General features: G+C 40.8%; 2 protein-coding genes across 12 annotated transcripts in view; both read right to left on the bottom strand.

The window, feature by feature from the left end:
• nfatc1 (nuclear factor of activated T cells 1) overlaps positions 1-3054 on the bottom strand; it is a 29567-nt gene extending 26513 nt beyond the window's left edge. The window contains exons 1-3 of one of the 2 annotated variants that reach the window (XM_054764570.1): positions 2808-3054; positions 396-1431; positions 163-322 (exon numbers count right to left, since the gene is read on the bottom strand). In XM_054764570.1, the coding sequence (XP_054620545.1) occupies positions 163-322; positions 396-1431; positions 2808-2826 (1215 nt within the window). In that variant the 5' untranslated portion in view covers positions 2827-3054. The remainder of the gene's footprint in view (positions 1-162; positions 323-395; positions 1432-2807) is intronic. The other variant, XM_054764571.1, reaches the window with a different exon arrangement.
• Positions 3055-12066: 9012 nt separating this feature from the next.
• The window catches only part of atp9b (ATPase phospholipid transporting 9B), a 61836-nt gene continuing 54854 nt past the window's right edge, over positions 12067-19048 (bottom strand). For 3 of the 10 annotated variants that reach the window (XM_054763261.1, XM_054763257.1, XM_054763267.1), the window contains exons 28-29: positions 18394-18621; positions 16807-18299 (exon numbers count right to left, since the gene is read on the bottom strand). In XM_054763261.1, coding sequence (XP_054619236.1) covers positions 18067-18299; positions 18394-18621 — 461 coding nt within the window. In that variant the 3' untranslated portion in view covers positions 16807-18066. Of the gene's footprint in view, positions 13091-16806; positions 18300-18393; positions 18622-19048 lie in introns of those variants that run through there. The other 7 variants (XM_054763262.1, XM_054763258.1, XM_054763259.1 and 4 more) reach the window with 6 other exon arrangements.

The following is a 19048-nucleotide window of genomic DNA, read 5'->3' as shown; positions in this document are numbered from 1 at the left end:
AGACAGAATTACAGAATTTGCTAATTTAAGCACAAAATAAAAGGACTGACAGGAGGGTAAGTCCTGTCAACACACCTCAAACTCCTGCTGCAGCAATGACAACTGTAATGTTAGCACCATAAGGCGCTAGCATGTTGCTAGAACAGTATTCAAGCGGCGCACCTGAACGATGGGGTGTCCTCCCGCCAGAGCCTTCACCGCCCCTCTGCTGCCTTCGGTCTCATAGTGGGCTCGGTGGTGGGACTTGGGCTGCACCTCGATCTGCAGGCTATAGGGTCCCGAGCTGGACGGCAGCTGCCAGTCGAGGGCCGGCAGGGACGGGCTGACAAGATGCCAAGAAGGGTGTCATTACGACAGACGTCTACGTGACAGGAATTCAAGAAGTGGGTCTCTACCTGACATACTGCTTAGGCTTGGACCAGGAGTACTGGTGCTGGGGCACATCCAGAAACCCCCCGCAATAGGCCTCCTTCTTCAGGGGCAAGCGGGTGGAGGGGTGATCATCGGGAGCAAGCACCTCACCTCCGGGTTCCAGCTTGAGGCTGACGGTGGGACTGTGGTCCAGGCTGGTCCTGCGGGCCTTCATGGGTATCCCCTCCCCGAGGTCAGCCACTCCATCTGTGCTCAGGGCATTGATGGCCGCCAAGATGGCCGAATTGGTGTATTGGTTGGTGTTGGGCAGCCATGTCTCCTCTGTGACACTGAGGCGGGGTGATGTCTGGGGGGACACTCCAGGGGAGGGGTTGGGGGAATGCTGGTAGTGCTTGTGCGCCGCCCCACCCCCATTGAAACTGTACTTCCTCTTTGCGCCACAAGGGGAGTTGGGCCTAGAACCTCCCCGGCCGATGAAGGTATCGTCTGTCACACCTATGCGAGGAGAGGTGGAAGGGGAGTGTCGCGGGGAGCCGGCAGGACCGTAGCCGTCACCTGGAAGGGCCAGGGTGGAGCCCTTAGGGGACACCGACGGGGACTGCCAGGGGGAATTCTGCGGCGAGTTGTCGTAGTTGTACGAGAAGCCCGACTCGTAAGACGATGCCTCCGAGTGGCAGCTGCGGGACGAGACGCTGCTGGCCGGACTCAAGCAGCTGGGGTCCCGGTAACCGTCGGCGCTCGGGAGGGTCAGCGTCACGATGGAGTTGCCACGCTTGGTGACGGGGACTCTGTCCTCCTCCACCTCGTCCTCGGGAAACTGACCGTAGGCCGTGATCTCGATGCGAGGACTCTCCAGGGTCGGGGCACCATTGGGACGGACGCTGGAGGAGTAGTATGTGGCGGCGGCGGGGGGCACGTTCATGTCGTCGTGGGCCTCAAAGCTGTGAGGCTCTGAGACGGAGATGATGGGGCTGGACTGGAGGCTGAGGTACTGGGGGGCGAGGCAGGGGTTCCCCAGGGGTAGGGAAAGGCTGACATTGGGGGTGTAGCCATATGCATCTGGAAGACAAATGCATGCAGTCTTTAGTGATGTAACACAATGATGCATTCAAGGAAACTGGGAAATTACCTACAGTACCTCGGAACAAAAAGTGGAGATGAACTGATGAACAGTATGATATCAACACTGGATATTGCTTTAGCAAGTATGCAGCATATGAAGCCAGCCATGTTTTTTCATGTACACTCCAAATGGGATATTTCTGACTTTCTTCGAGCTCTTGAAGGCAACATTCCAGTTGACTAACCACACTGGGATGTGGCTATGTCCTGGTACTTAAGACGGAATAGCTCAAGGGTAACACCAGCTTGGGGGGTCACAAGTACAACAGCCAACCCCCACCCCAATAATATAATAATAATAAAAAAGGAAAAAAGTGTGCCGGCCCGTGCAGAGAGTTCAGGCCCAGGAGGAGCACAGAAATGGGGGTGGGACATGAGACTGCTGTAATTTGAAATAAAGCAGGGTGACATCAGCTGCTCATAAAAAATAATCAGGCTTTTCACTGAAGGATACTAAAATGAGGCTTCTGCAGGACCCCTTCATCCGAGGTAGATTTTTAACAGGTGTGTGTGGGGGGTGCAACCAGGTCAACTCCCCAGTGGGAGCATCTTTTGGGGCAGAAATAGCTTTTTAAACAATTGCCACACTATAAAATGGGCATTAATGTAGTTTTGGGGGGTAGAATAACGTACTGCAAAAGTTGGAACCCTCAAAGGTGACACTTCACTTTTTACAGTTTGGAAGCATACTTGTACATTTTTGGACCTTGAAAATGTGCAAAGAGTGACATCGGAGTACAATAATTACATGCAATAAGGACTTAGTGTACTACTGTTTCTGTTTTTAATAGCAACATCACATTTTGGTGTGTGAGGAGGTGACACAAGGTCATAAAACATGCAATTATTCGCTATAAAGTATCTTATGAAACATTTTTTTCAGTCAAGTACCCGCTAACCACGGAAAAGTATTTTTGCCGGGGTGGTAAAAAGATGTAAAAACACAGCACACTACAGCAGACTGTAGCATCACTCCCCAAAACAATGCTCATCTATAGTGGTTTGGATTTTTTTATATATATATAAAAAGACATACATAATAATATATATAATAAGCTTTGTACACATCAAATATTATCAACTCAAAGTGCCCTCTTTTTGGGATCAAAATTAAGATTAATGTAAAAAAAAAAAAGTACATTTTTTTACAATAAGCCTAGCATGAAAGTTGTGTCCTGTTCATATCTTTATATAAATCTTACTAAATATTATGATACACGTATATCTTTTATAATCTCGAGTAACCCCACCTGGGAAGCAGTGTTACAGCTAATAAATGTCAAAGTAAACATGTAATAAATGTCTAAACTCACCCTCCTCTGCAGATTTCATGATCTCCTTCTGAACAAAACTTCAAAGCGTCGGTTCGGAAGCAAACTGGGTCGGTACCTGAGCCATAAAGTGCTGATTGTTTACTTCCGCAAGTGTCCGGAACTCAATGCAACCAAGTCAAAACTTCTGGGGAGGTGGGGGGGATCCAAAGCTTATTTTTTTTGTGGGGGTATCCTCCCGATTCCGATGGGTCTCCGTCCGTAAGAGTGACGACGTCGCTCGAGCTCTCACTGCGGCGGTCCGGGACGCTTTTAAACCCGGGGATCACCTCCCCGGGTCCCGCCCCCTCCCAGTCGTGACGCAGCTGCACGTCCGCCCGCCGTATGGATCCAATGGACTCGGGCAGGATTTTCCAGCGATCCTGGAGTCCGAAGTAGTGAAGGACATGGCAGAGGAATCCTGGAGGCTCCACGGAGAGGAAAAAAATACTTTACAATGGGCAGAAAATTGAGGAAATAAAAAAAATTAAAGCAATTAAATCATTTTAATGACGTTTGTTTGGCGAGTACTGTAACTTCCTGATTGACGATTGAGCATGCGCACTAGCTACTCAACAACGTGCAAGACTACAAATCCCTAATTTTTACAATAAATGTTGCATAATTAATGCTAAAATTTAACATTAGTGTTTTTGTATAGGTTTTCAATAATTTTTTCTATTATAATTTAATTTTAATTTTAAAAATGTTGATAAAGGGTGGTTGCTTGGCTTTTTGGGGCTTTGTAGACTTGTTTAGTTGTTCTTACTACTACTACTACTACTACTAATAATAATAATAAAATATAATAACAAAATAATATGGGCCTTCAGTATGAATACATAATAATATGAATACATAATAATATAAGTATCGTAAATAAGTCAAGTTTGAGGCTCTTTTTGTTTTAGTTGGTGCCTCAAACACGTCAGAGCATGTTTTTGTTTCATGAGACAAAAATAATTCCATAAAACCTCCGTGAGGAGCCCCTGAGACATCAGTACTAGAAACCTTTTTTTTTTAAGCAAACACAAATAATGACTCCTCCACTTCCTGGTGCTGAGAGGTTAGTCAGCCTGCGGGCCAGCAAACACATCATTATGGCGCTACATATACATAAAAAATAGATATATAAAAGTCGGACGCCCCGTCATTTGACATGCTGCGCACATGCAGGATAATCACTCATGTGCTCATCTTGTGGAAGTGGGCCTGGTTCTGGTTCTGCACATCCACCACGGCCTGAAGGTGAGAGCACACACTTTCATGACCACTCTTCATAGGAATTTAGTAGGATTTGCTACAAAATATAATGTTCTGTAATTCATCATCCTTATTTATAAATTGAATATTTTGGTAGTGACAGCATAGGAAACATGTTTATGACCTTGTAAATACACTTTTTAACATTATTAGAGTCCTGTAGACATGAAATAACACCCCTATAGTCACCATTACACTCCTATTACCCAATTTAGTAGACATAAAAAGAGAAAAAATCGTGTGTGTTGCTGTAAATGTGTTCCGGTGCTAGGGGAGCTGAGTGGAGGGCAGACAGGAAGTGACGTCGGGGGTTCAAAGTTGAGTTTTTTAGCTCAGCGTGGGTTATGGCCGCAACAGTAGCCCAGTGTTGTGAGATCATTCAAACCTGCAATAAAAGCCTGTCGTCTGCGTGTCTCACCAAACATTACAGTAACCTTACTGACACCTAGTGACCAGTGTAGGATACTACATATCATCACAATGTCTTTTAATGCATTTTCTGAATGCTTTACATTTTACTTCATTTTTATGCTTGAAATGCTTAATTTTGGCAAAAAAAACAACCAAATTTTCTCCATTATGCATATTTTGTGACCAACAATAGGCTGTATTCAACCACTTAACAACATGATTTATTCATAAATACATTTTTTAAAAATGTGTTGGTGCTCCAGCACATCTCCCCTCATGGTTGTCCCATGGTAAAATCTTTGGCTCAGCTCAGTCAATTCTTGAAAAGATGGCCTTTGGGTTTTTGACCTCATGGAAATCTCATTTCGGGGCTAGACGTGGGGGTCTTTACGGGGGCCAGGGCGTGTTGCGTAAGCGCAACATGTGCTGCAGTAAACACGTCTTCATAAATAGCTCTGGCACTCTTTGGGATGGAAGGGGGGGTAAGGGTGTTCTTTTAGTCGCTGTGGTAACGGCCACCACAGCCTGCAAGGGTGCTCAGAGACACACAACAATGAGCACATGAATAACAACAACACAACTCACCGTCTTCACCCCTCCTGTGGACTGAGTGGGGGTGTGGTCCGGTTCGGCTCTCAACAGGACGGAACATTCAGGAGCGAAGAAAAAGCGGAGCAGAAGTTCTGCTTTTCCTGCTGCTGAGTCATCACCTGCTTGTCTTGGCAGCCAGAAGACCTTCATGAATGTTCTGTGTGTGTTTTTGTGGAATTCACCAGGACACTAATGATACTAATGGAGGCCGGGAATATGTCCTCAGAAGACCCGCTTCCGCCAAACTGCTCCATTTTTGGTATTTCCGGACAGAAGGATACCCAAAGGGCTTATTTTGGCAAGCAGTGGGGGTTTTTTTGGACCGCCACAAATAGATTTGGTGCTACCTGTAGGCCCTTGCTTATAAATAAACACATTATAACGGGACTGCCTGGGAATGTAGCTCGTCATTCCAACTCCGTACAGTAGATGGCATCGTAACTCTGCTTCTTAACACAGCTCATCCGCACCTGGTCTGCTGGAGAATAAGAAGACGTAGCAGAAGAGATCTGTGTTGCCATCGTATCCATTTTGCATCCCGCGGCACACTCTAAAAATATAAACAAAAAACAATAAAAATGGAAAAATCTGGGGAAAAAAATGTAAATATTATGAGGAAAAAAGTTGTAATCTAACGAGAAAAAGGCGTAATTTCATGGGAATAGCCTACTATGAGGGAAAATGTCATTTTAGTAGCAACAAGTTGAAATAGTCAAGAAAAAATAATTTTTTTCAAAGTCATAATGTCATGAAAAATTAACAAAACATGAAAAATTTGGTTGCAGAACAAATTAGAATGTCAAGTCAAAATATTTTGTGAATAAAGTCACCATTGCAAGAAAATTGACAAAAAAAAAGTTAAAAAGTTGGAAAATTAAAAAAAAAACCCAGCAGAAATGGGGAAAAACAGCTGTTCATATACGAGAATTACATGAAAATATTAAGAGTAAAAAGTCGTATGGTAACAAGAAGAAAAGTTGCAATTTTATGAGAATAAACTAACAATATTATGAGGAAAAATAATGTCATTTTAGTAGCATAAAGTTAAAATATTAATGCAGAAAAAAAATCTTTTTTAAAAGTCGTAACATTATGATAAACAAAAACAAATAAAGTTGTCATTTTTGGAAAGTTAGGTTGGGAAAAAATGTTATAATATTATGGGAATAAAGACAAAATACTACAGGAATAAAGTCATAATATTACGACAAGAAAATTTACAAAAATTAGACGTATAATCCCGTAATATTATGTGGAAAAATAATGTCATTTTAGTAGCATAAAGAAATGAAACATGAAATATTACAGAAAAAAATTTTTATTTTCTCAAGTTGTAATATTATGACAAACAAAACAAAGTAAAGTTGTCCATCCATCCTTCCATTTTCTATGCAGCTTATCCTCACTAGGGTTGCGGGGGCATGCTGGAGCCTATCCCAGCTGACTTCAGATAATATTATGGGAATAAAGTCATGTTTCGAAAAGAAAATGTATGAAAATTAAGAAGAAAGTTGAAATATTTGATGGAAAAAACAGAAGAAATGGGAAAAAAAATAGCTGTAAATTTGAGAATAAAGTCAAAATATTACAGAAAAAAGTTGTATTCTAACAGGAAAAAAAGTCAAAATTTTACAAGAATAAAGTGGTAATATCATGAAGGAAAATGATGTAATTTTAGTGGCATAGATTAAAATATTAATGAAAAAATGTTTTTTTTAAAGACGTAATATTATGAGAAAAACAAAACAAAATAAACAAAAAGAAAATTTACAAAAATGATTGAAGAAGAAAGTTGAAATATTGAATTTTTCACTGTGTGGCCGTCGCTGGAAAAAGGTTTGGACATCTCTGCTGCAAGCATATTTTTGGTTTTGCTGTTCATGTTTTTTTGCCCACATTTTGTCTGAAATCATTACCGCCACCTACAGGACTGGAGTATATTTTCCTCTATCAATGGTGCATCTTTGCAGCAATAAACTAGTCACTAAGCTAGGAGGGACGGGAGAAAGGATTATGTAAATGAGAAAGTTTGTTAAAGTAAAGAATCTGTTTATTTTCTCGACTGCATTGACCTAAACAAGAAAATCCAGGCACATGTTGTTTGGAGGTCTCGTTTTAGCCAGTCGTCGGCTTTTTATTTAGCTCGGTGGTAAGAGCCGTGCCAGCCCCGCCCCTCTTCCCTCTGCCACCGCCATCCCCGCTCTTTTCCTGCACTCAGACTTCCTGTCTCCCATCAATGTTCTCCTTTTTCTCTTGCGCTCTCTCTCGGCCGCTATGACGGAATCCCCTGTTTCCTGTTGTGAAGGCTGTTGCCGGGTGACGGCCACGGGAGGAGCGGGCGGTGGGGCCGAGGGAGCGTTTGTAGTTTGCAGAGTGGCCGGGAGGCTCCCATATTTATTTATTTTTTTCCCTCTCTCTCTTTCTCCCTCCCACAGAGTCGGGCATGAAGTCCAGGCGGGACACAGCGCTTCAGTGTCCACGTGCTTGCAAGGTCGCTTGAATAAATTAGGCCCCGAGCGAGCAGCAGCAGCGCAACCACAAGCAAATGGTTAGCAGAGACGCTCTGTGCTGTGACTCATTCCCAAGAAGGCCACTAAAAATCACCCTCTTGCCACATTTGGAAGTTTGGCATTGCACGCTTTGCTTTTTTTTTTTTTTTTTTTTTACTCAGCGACTTTTGAACAAACTTGAATATCAGATCAAATATACGTCATAGTTTCACAGGATTGGATCACCACATCTGAATTTATTGCATGTAAAAAGTGTTTGAAGCAGTTGAGGAGTACAGTCAAACCTGTCTTAGCGGCCACCTGTATAGAACGGCCACCTGCCATAGCGGCCACTGAAAAATCCCCCGCAGAAAATGTACGTGTTATAGACCCTGTGTATAGCGGTCACCTGTCTAACATGGCCAGCGGCCACCCATTTTGTATCCCTTGGTCAATATCTGACCGCATATAGCGGCCAAAATACTGACTCAACCAGAAGCTTCATGCACGAAAAAGTTTTTGTTTTTAAGCAACGAAGCCATCGTGTGTAGACTTTAATTACTGAGTCCTCGTTCGACATAAAAAAGCCGTCTTCTTACTTTGCAATGCCGCCCTGAAAAGATTCAATGACGGCCAAAACGGTAATCCTCCCACTTTGCAATGCCGTGAATAGATTCTAAAATAGCCAAAACACCTGAATAAAACATCTAAAATATCACTTAATTGCCGACTAATTAGAGATTAGAAGCCCATTCAATAAGAAAGGAGTGATGGTATTGTTAGTTTACGACGATCTTCTCGCCTCCTCCGCACTCAATTGTTCACGCACGCACCCATTCATGACTGCTTCACGCGTATCCTGTACATTTATCCTCGGGCTCGTACACTAAAATTTTTATTTCTTGCTTTTAAAATCGTGTTTTTAAAAAAATCAAAGATGGAAATTTGTGACGTTCTGCAGGACAGGAGCGAGCGTCCCCTGTCCTGCGCTCTTACAGTATTTGGCGGGCTGTGCCTTCTCCGGGGAGGAAGAGGCAGCCGCTTCATGCCTGGTGGCCACGCAGCTACGGTCAATTTACATTTGTGGCGGATAAAAGGCCAGCGCCATCGAATGTGCGGCGCTGGTTCATTGTTGTTATTGATATTACTAGTTTCCTCACCGGAGCTGTTAGCTAGATTTACCGACCTGTTTATGTGTCAACAGAGCGTTTTCCCCTACGTCTCTTGGTTTTGCTCCAGTCTTTTTGTGAATAAATGTTAATATGTGTGCACACAAATTCAAAATGGCCGCCAACCTGTCTATAGCGGCCACCTGTCTATAGCGGCCACTTTGGATATACAAAAAGCTATCACAAAAAAAACACAGCAAAAAAAACCCAGAATATTTGAAAAAATTATGCAACCTTACAATTGGACTTCAATATAAACCACTTAACTAACGTAAAATACATATTAACTATTAATTGGATTAATTATAAAATGTGTAAAATATTATATACAAATAATGTTTTTAAAAAACGTGTAAAAAGATTTACAATTATATATATATATATATACAGTATATTGTATATCAAATTGAAAATTGTATATCAAATTGAAAAATAATACAGTGGATCCCCAAACATTTAAATTTTTATTATATTTCATTTTTTAACCAAACATTTGCCATTTTTTATTTTTATATTAAGAATAATAAAATTAATATGAATTATCTTATATTATATATTAAAATATTACTTAATTAATAATAATGGTAATACTATATATTTCGAATATTACATCCATTTTAATTTCATATTATATATTAATTTTTTTTCTACAGAAAAGACATCTTTCACCAATTGATAAATACATGCACGGTATATGTAAAAAATCCCACAATGTTGACATGTTTATGTCTTTATGCTTCTCTGATCATGTTTTTGCTCAAACAATGGGATTTCACACTCTGTCCAGCAGTCCTTGAACGCACCATAGTTTGTTTATTTGGTCACGGATCATCTTACCTTATTGATTCGTGGTGTACATTTCATACTGTAAATGTGTTGAAAGAGTGTGTGAGGCATATTGAGGGATTAAACTTGGACTGGGTGGTGAGTGAACAATGGCAACTGAAGAGAGAAGGGGAAGATTCTTGATCTGAATCTAACCTAATCATTGCAACACTCACTTTTATTGGAAATGTTGAGCCAAAATTGGAGGAGAATGTCAACGTCAAGCTTGGAGGAGGGTTCGGAGGGGTGGGGGGAGCGAGTCGCGTATCAAAATTAAACATTTTTAAGGGCGTATCAATTACTTGTGTTTTTTCGCCATTTGCTGGCGGTCCCAGAGAGTAACCCTCGCAAAATTCATGGATCTACTGTATGTACAAAACTTGCACCATTTCCCCCTTACGTAGTAAGCAGTAGTACGGTCTCAGCCAAAATTAGCGATTCGGGGAATATCATTAGCAGTAACTTCATCTTTCCTGGCGTATTTTTCTCCTTGCAGACGGACAGAACACGTCGAAGCTGCTGCTTAGTAACCAGATAGCATAATGGCATAATGGCAGGGCTCCCTTTTGGCCAAGGCAAAAAAATAATAATCTGAAGGGGGCGAACATCAACAGATGTTCCGTGCATGTGAAGATTCTGCAGCGCAAGTACATTTTACCTCCCAGTTGTGCCCTGCGTGAAATGCAGGGTGAAGGAAAATGAACCTTTGTGAATATCTAGCACTGGCAGCACTGGGAAACAATTGTTTTAGGAAACAAACTTCTTTTTCTTCCTCCTCCTGCTGATGCGCTGCAACAAAATCAACATATTTTCAGACACGTTACAGCCATCAGACCATCACATTCATCACAGGGCCGCCCTCCACGCATCCACAAACCACTTCCTCCTCTTCTTCTGCAGAAATTGATAACACATTGCACGTGTGCCCCACGGCGGCTTCAGATTGCACTCTAAACACATCTTGTTTTTGTTTTGTTTCTGAAGTATACATTAAATCGTCCTCTGAGGCGCATGCATTTTAAGGCACATTGTGTAATTACTGCAGTTAGCTTCGTGTCAAACACACTCAGGTGCTTCATTCTTTGATTCGACGGGGATGTTTAGATTTAAAGGCAGGAGCTTTTTGACTTCATAGTGCAATTTTTTTCATGTGTGGCATCAACTGGTAGCCAGTTTGTGTGATTACATTTATTAAAAACAATAAAAAACATATTATTGAGTGTTTATCAGGCTCAAGCAGTCAAAACGTTTGTGTTTGTCTCCATTTAGTGGCCAACTCATGACCCTGCAGTTTAGCTCAGATGTAAAGTGTAATTTCTTCATTTTTATTTATCATTTAATGAAAAAAATTTTAATTTATGGCATCAACGGGCAGCCCGCTTGTATGCTAATACTTACTTCAAAAGAGTAAAACCATATTCAATCAATCAGTTGAAGTTCCAAGCAATCAAATCTTGTCTCCTTCTAGTGGCCAAATCATGACACTGCGTACCATATCATACAATAGAGGCAATTTCAAGTGTAATTTCTTCCCTTTTATTTATTCATTAATGAAAAAGAATGTCATTTAATGTTATTTTTACATGTAATTATTAAATAATTGGACTATTCAATTTTTTTTATTAAAATTATCCATCCATATTCTATCCCGCTTATCCTCATTAGTATTAGTATGCTGGAGCCTATTCCAGTTGACTTTGGGCGAGAGGCGGGGTACACCCTGGACTGGTGGCCAGCCAATGGCAGGGCACATATAGAAAAACAACCATTCACACTCACATTCATACCTATGGACAATTTAGAGTCAATTAAGCTGACAAAGGGCTGGGCGATATGGACCAAAACTCATATACCGTTATATTTAGGTTGAATATCAATATATGATATATATCCCGATAGTTTAGACAAAATCAAAGCCAAATATGTGTGTCTGCAACTCAAAAATACTTGAACAGTAGTATTTATTAGGTAAACATTTTTAGAAGACACAGGCATGTGCTTATTTTGTGCCAGGAACACCAACCTGTCAAGTGCATCAGGCTTAGGCAATTGTCTAACTTTGTTGTACATTTGTGTAGAGCTTGTCGTGCTAAATAATCGTGACTGCGAAGCTCGCTGGACAACACAAGTCCATCGTTTTCAGCAGGTTTTTAAAGCCGTTTTTTCCACAGTTGCAACGGGGACCATAACTTAGCAATGTGATAGGACACCTCTTTATAACAGCACACCACTTCATCAGGAACGCAACAGGAGCGCGGCAGACAGTGCACAGCTTAATACGTTCCCTCCTTCAGCATGCAGGGATGAGGGAGATACAGTGCAAATCTAGTCTATATCGATATCAATGGTTTTGATACCGTGCCCAGCTCTAACCTAACGTGGGAATGTGGGAGAAAACCGGAAAAAACGGTTAAACAACAACTACAAAAAACATCCAATCACTGTTTCATAGTTTTAATGTCAAAACTTGCCTGTAGGTCATATTATAAAATAAATGCCATTTACAGCGTATTTGTTTGTATTAATTCATCAAAAAGAAGGTCATCTTTTCATATGTGGCATCAGCTGTATGATTATACTTAAAAACAAACTACCAGTACATTAAACTACTGTTAATTATGTCCAGCATATCTTTGTCTCCATCTGGTGGCCAAATGACGCCCTGCAGGTCAAATGAAAAGGCGCAGGCTAAAAATTTCTTCATCTTTATTTATTCATGAATGAAAAAGAATGTCGTAAAATAGCAGCTATGTTTGAGATTGCAGTGCAGGACATTTAAAAAAAAGCACGTGGACAAGACACAGGAATGAACGTTTTAGAAAAATTACCACCAACATTTCAAAATAACGATCGCTTCATAATAACGTACATCGACAGAAGAACTGTCACACTTTAAACATTGTGACTTCCAAAAAAGACCTTTACTCCTCTTCCTTGTCAAAATACCTTCTGGGAATCATAAAACTCATTCCCCGCACAGCTGTCAATCAAACATACACAGCAAAAACGCCTGATTGTTAAACAGCCAATGAGATATGTCGTAATGAGGCACAACGCCGGCATGCGGGCACTGAGCACATTCATGCTGATTTTTACTGGTCTTCAAAAATACAAAAAAAGACCTGCCAGGGGTGTAAACAAAAAAAAAAGATATAAAAAGTATAAAAATGACACTTGAGGAGGTTTGGATTGAAATACGGACTCAACAACGTCGTGTTTTCATGTTCTTAGTGTGTTCAAGTAACCTCAGACATGTTAAAAAAAAAAGTGTCTGATTGCTCCAGTGGTTCACTGACCCCCATCCACCCAAGTGCCTGCCACGCCTTCCTCACGAAGGGGGCAGCGGCGAGCAGGAGGGGGGGGAAAAAAGTGCGGAAAATAAGCCCCGCCTTCGTATCGTCTCAGGAGGCCAGTTTGGAGTAGCTGGAGGGGGAGAACTTGCGCTTCAGGTACTTGATGATGTAGAGAGGCAGGCAGCTGACCAGCGTGATGCACGACACCTTCCACAGGAAAGGCCAGGTGGTGATGAAAGACAAGTCTGGAGGAGCACGCACACACGCACACAGCAATTATTTTAATTACCTGAAAAGGAACCATAATTTACTCTAGCATTGCTTCTGCATTATAGATGTAACAAGAACATCTTATTATGCATAAAGACTGGCAACCTACAGACCCTTTCCAAAAAATTAGAATGTCATGGAAAAGTTGTTTAATTTCCATAATTCCATTCAAAAAGTTAAACTTTCATAGATTATAGATTCAGGGCCCACAATTTAAACGATTTCAAGTGTTTATTTGTTTATTTTTACATAATTTGGGCTTCCAGCTCATTAAACCCACAAAAACAGGAATTCAAAAAATTAGAATACTGTGAAGAAATCTGCCCAAATTTTGCAGGGGATGAATGTTTTAAACTGAGTGTCACACACTAATCATCTACTAAACTCAAATCACCTGCACAGGCTTCCCCAGGTGTCATTAAATTGCTTCAGTTTGGTTCAATTGTCTCAGTTGGGTTCAATATGGGGAAGACTGCAGACATGACAACTGGCCAGAAGACCATCATTGATACCCTCCATAGGATGGGTAAGCCACAAAAGTTCATAGCTAAGGAGGCTGGTTGTTCACAGAGTGCTGTGTCCAAGCATATCAATGGAAAGTCTAGAGGAAGGGCAAAATGTGGCAGGAGAAGATGCACCAACAAAAGAGATGACCGTGGGCTTCAGCGGATTATCAAACAGGGAAGATTCAAGAATCTGGCAGAGATCCAGAAAGAGTGGAATGAGGCGGGAGTCACAGCTTCAAAAACCACCACATTCAGACGCATCCGGGAGATGGGCTACAACTGTGGGGTTCCTCAAGTCAAGCCACTTCTGAACCTGAGCCAACGTAGGAAGCGTCTCCACTTGGCCAAGGAGAAGAAGGACTGGACTGTTGGCCAGTGGTCCAAGGTCCTCTTTTCCGATGAAAGTAAAGTGTGCCTTTCATTTGGGAATCAAGGTCCAAGGGTTTGGAGGAAGATGGGTGAGGAACAGAACCCAAGCTGCCTGAGGTCCAGTGTGAAATATCCACAGTCCGTCATGATTTGGGGTGCAATGTCTGGTGCAGGTGCTGGTGCTTTCTTAAATCCAAGGTCACCGCAACAGTCTACCAGAATGTTTTAGAGGATCTGTATGGAGATGCAGATTTCATCTTCCAGCAGGACCTGGCCCCTGCCCATACCGCCAGAAGCACCAAAACCTGGTTTGATGCCCATGCCATCACAGTGCTTGACTGGCCAGCCAACTCACCGGACCTAAACCCCATTGAGAATCGATGGGGTATTCTCAAGAGGAAAATGAGGGGCACCAGACCCAACAACAAAGAAGAGCTGACAGCAAGCATCAAGGAAATCTGGGCTTCCATAACTCCCAGGCAATGCCACAGGCCGATTGCTACAATGCCACGTCGCATCGAGGCAGTGATTAAGGCAAATGGATTCCCAACCAAGTATTGAAGATTGACATATCGTTTTGAAAGTACCATATTTTGATTGATTTTATGTAATCCTAATTTCTTTCTTTTTTTTCCTGCAAAAACTGAGAAGTAAATGGTGATTTCTTAGTATTCAAATTTTTTGAATTCCTGTTTTCGTGGGTTTAATGAGCTGGAAGCCCAAATTATGTAAAAATAAACAAATAAATACTTGTAATCGTTTAAATTGTGGGCCCTGAATCTATAATTTATGAAAGTTTAACTTTTTGAATGGAATTATGGAAAATAAAAAACTTTTCCATGATATTCAAATTTTTTGGAAAGGGTCTGTAGTATGATGAGCATAAAATATTTGGCTTTGGTCGTCAGCTAGTGGACAGGAGCAGTACTGCGCATGCGTGGCTTAAAGTACTCTCTGCAAACCCCCCTACAACAATTTGGAAAAAAAAGTTTTATTATTTTATGTATTCACATGTAATATTATATACAGTGGTGTGAAAAAGTGTTCATGATTTTTTTTTTGCATGTTTGTCACACTTTAATGTTTCAAACAAATGTGAATATTAGTCAATGAACACAACTGAACACAAAATGCAGTTTTGAAATGAAACTTTTTATTATTAAGGGAGAAAATCATTGGAAAAAATCCAAAGCTACATGGCCCTGTGTGAAAAAGTGATTGCCCCCTAAACCTAACAACTGGTTGGTCCCCCCTTAGCAGCAACGACTGCAATCAAGCATGTGTGATAACTTGCAATGAGTCTCTTACAGCGCTGTGGAGGGATTTTGGCCCACTCCTCTTTGCAGAATTGTTGTCATTCAGCCACATTGGAGGGTTTTCCAGCTTGAAGCGCCTTTTTAAAGGTCATGCCACAGTTGGTTTCAGCTTGAGGTCACCAACACATGGCCGGACATTCTGGTAGACAGCAGAATTTATGGTTCCATTTATCACAGCAAGTCTTCCAGGTCGTGAAGCAGCAAAACAGGCCCAGACCATCACACTACCACCACCATATTTTACTGTTGCTATGATGTTCTTTTTCTGAAATGTGGCATTACTTTTACGCCAGATGTGATGGGACACACACCTTCCAAAAAGTTTAACTTCTGTCTTGTCTGACCACAGAGTATTATCCAGAGTATGGTGGAGTCATGAACACTGACCTTAACTGAGGCAAGTGAGGTCTGCAGTTTTTTGGATGTTGTTGTGGGATCTTTGGTGACTTTGTGGATGAGTCGTCGCTGTGCTCTTGGGGTCATTTAGGTTGGCCGGACACTCCTGTGAAGGTTCACTGCTGTTCCATATTTTCGCCATTTGTGGATAATAGCTCTCTGTGGTTCGCTGGAGTCCCAAAGCTTTAGAAATGGCTTTATAACCTTTTTCACACTGATAGAGCTCAATCACTTTCTTTCTGGGGGAGAGGGGCAATCACTTTTTCACATAAGGCAATGTAGGTTTGAATTTTTTTTCTGCCTTAATAATAAAAAATGTTCTATTTAAAAACTGCATTTTGTGTTAAGTTGTGTCGTCACCGACTAATATTCTAATTTGTTTGATGATTTGAAACATTTAAGTGTGACAAACATGCAAAAAAATAAGAAATCAGGAAGGAGGCCAACATTTTTTCACACCACTGTATTAATTATTTATAATGTCATTGTTTGATTATTGTAGTTTTTCATATTTTAATTCCTTTAAGTTCCACAAGCAACATTGCTGTCGCAATAACAGTCAACATGCAGCATATACTTGAGCCGATGCTGTTTTTAACTGTGTTCGGGGTGGCAGGACGTGGTGGGTTGATCACAAAAATGCCTCCTCAAAAAAACAAAGAAAAAAACTCGCTTTGCACCGTATCGCTGCACACTGTCGCCTGTGCGTTCATGTGTACATGATGAAGACGCTCGCATCTTCTTCCTCTGCGGAACACATATGTAAACATCATCCACGGCGCTCTGTCGCGGAAGAAGAGTGACATTACGGCGAGACAAATATAACACAGAGTGTTTTGTCAGGTCCGATTTTTTTGAGGAGGCATTTTTGTGATGAAATGTATTACTCTTTTGAACGCACGTTGTTTTGAGAAGCCAAACTCTTCACTTAAATGGCCCAAGCAACTAAGCGGAACTACGTTCCTTGTCACGCATCTCCAACCAGAACTGGACTCGTGGCACCAATTGTGTGTGTGTGTGTTTGTGTGTGTGTGTGTGTGTGTGTGTGTGTGTGTGTGTGTGTGTGTGTGTGTGGGGGGGGGGGGGGGGGGGGGGGGGGGGAGAGTCACTGTCGAAGTACAGTAGTACACTGCTGATGGGGATATCATATAACTTCATCTCAAAAAATCCCAACTATCCCTTTAAAGGGCACCTTGCAAACATCCATACCAGGGGTAGGGAGCCAGATGTGGCTCTTTTGATGACTTCATCTGGCTCTCAGACATTTCTTAACACGATAAAATGTATTCATTTCAAGTTTTTTCGGTGACATTTTAAAGTAAAACATTACAGGAATCACAGTGTTAAAAATCACATTAAAATATAATAATAATATTTCCTATGCATTATAATCCATCCATCCATTTTCTAGTGTAATGTTGGTGGCCACAGCCAATGCCAGCTGTCCTTCCGATATTTTCCGGGTCAGACATCAAAACTCAATTATTATAGGATAATGTCTAGCCAGGTCATTGAGAGGTCGAGAAGTAAACTTCCCCCCATTAATCAAATAGACAGCTTGCTAATTCTGCAGAGTCAAACAAGACGACGGCGAAAAGAAAGAAAGATACAGAGTACGCTGCAAAACCTAGTGCTGCACGAGAAGTTGCATTAATGGTATGAAGTATTTTATTTATTATTGGTTAGCTTCAGTATAACAACGTTATTCAAAAGAATAAATTCAGAGACTTATCTTCTAAAATTGAATTGAATACAATATAATTCAATACAACTAAATTGCACGCATTTAGTTGTATTCATTTTTAAAAAATATTATATGGCACTCACAGAAATACATTTTAAAATATGTGGCTTTCATGGCTCTCTTAGCCAAAAAGGTTCCTGACCCCTGCTCCATACATTTAATTTTTTTTTTAATTATTAACTATAACTTATTATGATATTGCATTGTTATTTTTGGATTAATAGAGTTTCTTTTTGATTTCTCAGTTTTTACCATTTTTAAATACATGTTTATAGACCACCTAGTGGACATACAGTAAGTAGCACTGCACATACATGTGTTAAAGTGCATACATGGGTTAAAGCGCACCCTGTAATATTTCCATACATATGATCACCCATTTGAGATTTTTTTAAATTTTTTTTTACCGATGTTAATGATCATATTTCAAAAGTTCAATGTGTACATTTTTCTATTTTTACACATAATTATAAACAATTTATTTTATATTTAGTATGTATACAAATTTGTTTTCATTTGTACAAAAACTGAAATAAGAATATTTTCTCAAATTATTTTTCATCATCAAATCATACATTTGTTAAATTGTAAATAGGATACATAACATCAGTGTACATATCTTAAATGTATATATTTTGTATGCATGTAAATATACTGTAGAAAATGTTTACGTACTGGAAAGCAACAAATAATAGAGGAAGTTGTACAAATAGAAACATGAAAACATGAGGGACTCTACTAGAATGAAGTGAATGAATTCCATGCAAATGTCCTCCAGACGCAGACATGGTGGGATGAGTGACAGACTGGGACAACCTACCAAGAAAAGCTCCAAAGGACACTCTGCCTATGCCTGCGACCCACACACAAGCAAGAAGACAGCAGTGGCGTTAGAGACACACACAGACACACGCACATATACACACACAGACAAGCTGTTAGCTTACAGGTAAATACCGCATGCATCTCACCAAAGTACTCGTTGAGGAAGGCGAGGGAGGCCAGGTAGCAGCCCAGGCTCAAGAACTCGGCCAGCACCATGAGCCAGTGCCACGTGCGCACCGTCAGCGCCACCATCAGCAGCTCGGTCAGGATGAGTGCCGTGAACGAGATGGCCACCACGTGCACGAACTCCGACTCAAAGAGGACCAGCGCGCCGTACATGAGGATGCCCCCTGGTGGCACCCAGGGGAAACAAATCAAGTGTGAGGAAGATGGAGCATTATGAAAACTATCATTCAATAGCACTTTCACATTAAAATGTACTATAATTATCATCAACATCATCATTTAATTCAGTTAGACTTTGTTTTTTGATGACAAAATGACAAAATTTAGCCCCCGTTTTTCGTTTGGTGAAACATTGCAAGTACCAAACTAGTGAACTACAAACTATAAATGTACTTTTTAATATTTTTGGGTGTCTGCAACAGATTAATTGGATTCAAATTATTATAATTTTTTTTTTTTAAAGGGGAAAACTTCACAAGTTTCACTGTATAAGCAACAACGTCTCTAATCTTGGGATATAGCATTGTTTTAAATATAATAATTTTAATATGAAAGACTTAATATGAAAGTATTTTGTCTAATGTACAATAA

Source organism: Dunckerocampus dactyliophorus, chromosome 20 (assembly GCF_027744805.1).
Source record: "Dunckerocampus dactyliophorus isolate RoL2022-P2 chromosome 20, RoL_Ddac_1.1, whole genome shotgun sequence".
Taxonomy (NCBI): Eukaryota; Metazoa; Chordata; class Actinopteri; order Syngnathiformes; family Syngnathidae; genus Dunckerocampus; species Dunckerocampus dactyliophorus.
The sequence above is the reverse complement of the archived record's forward strand: the minus strand, read 5'-3'. Positions and strand labels throughout refer to the sequence as shown.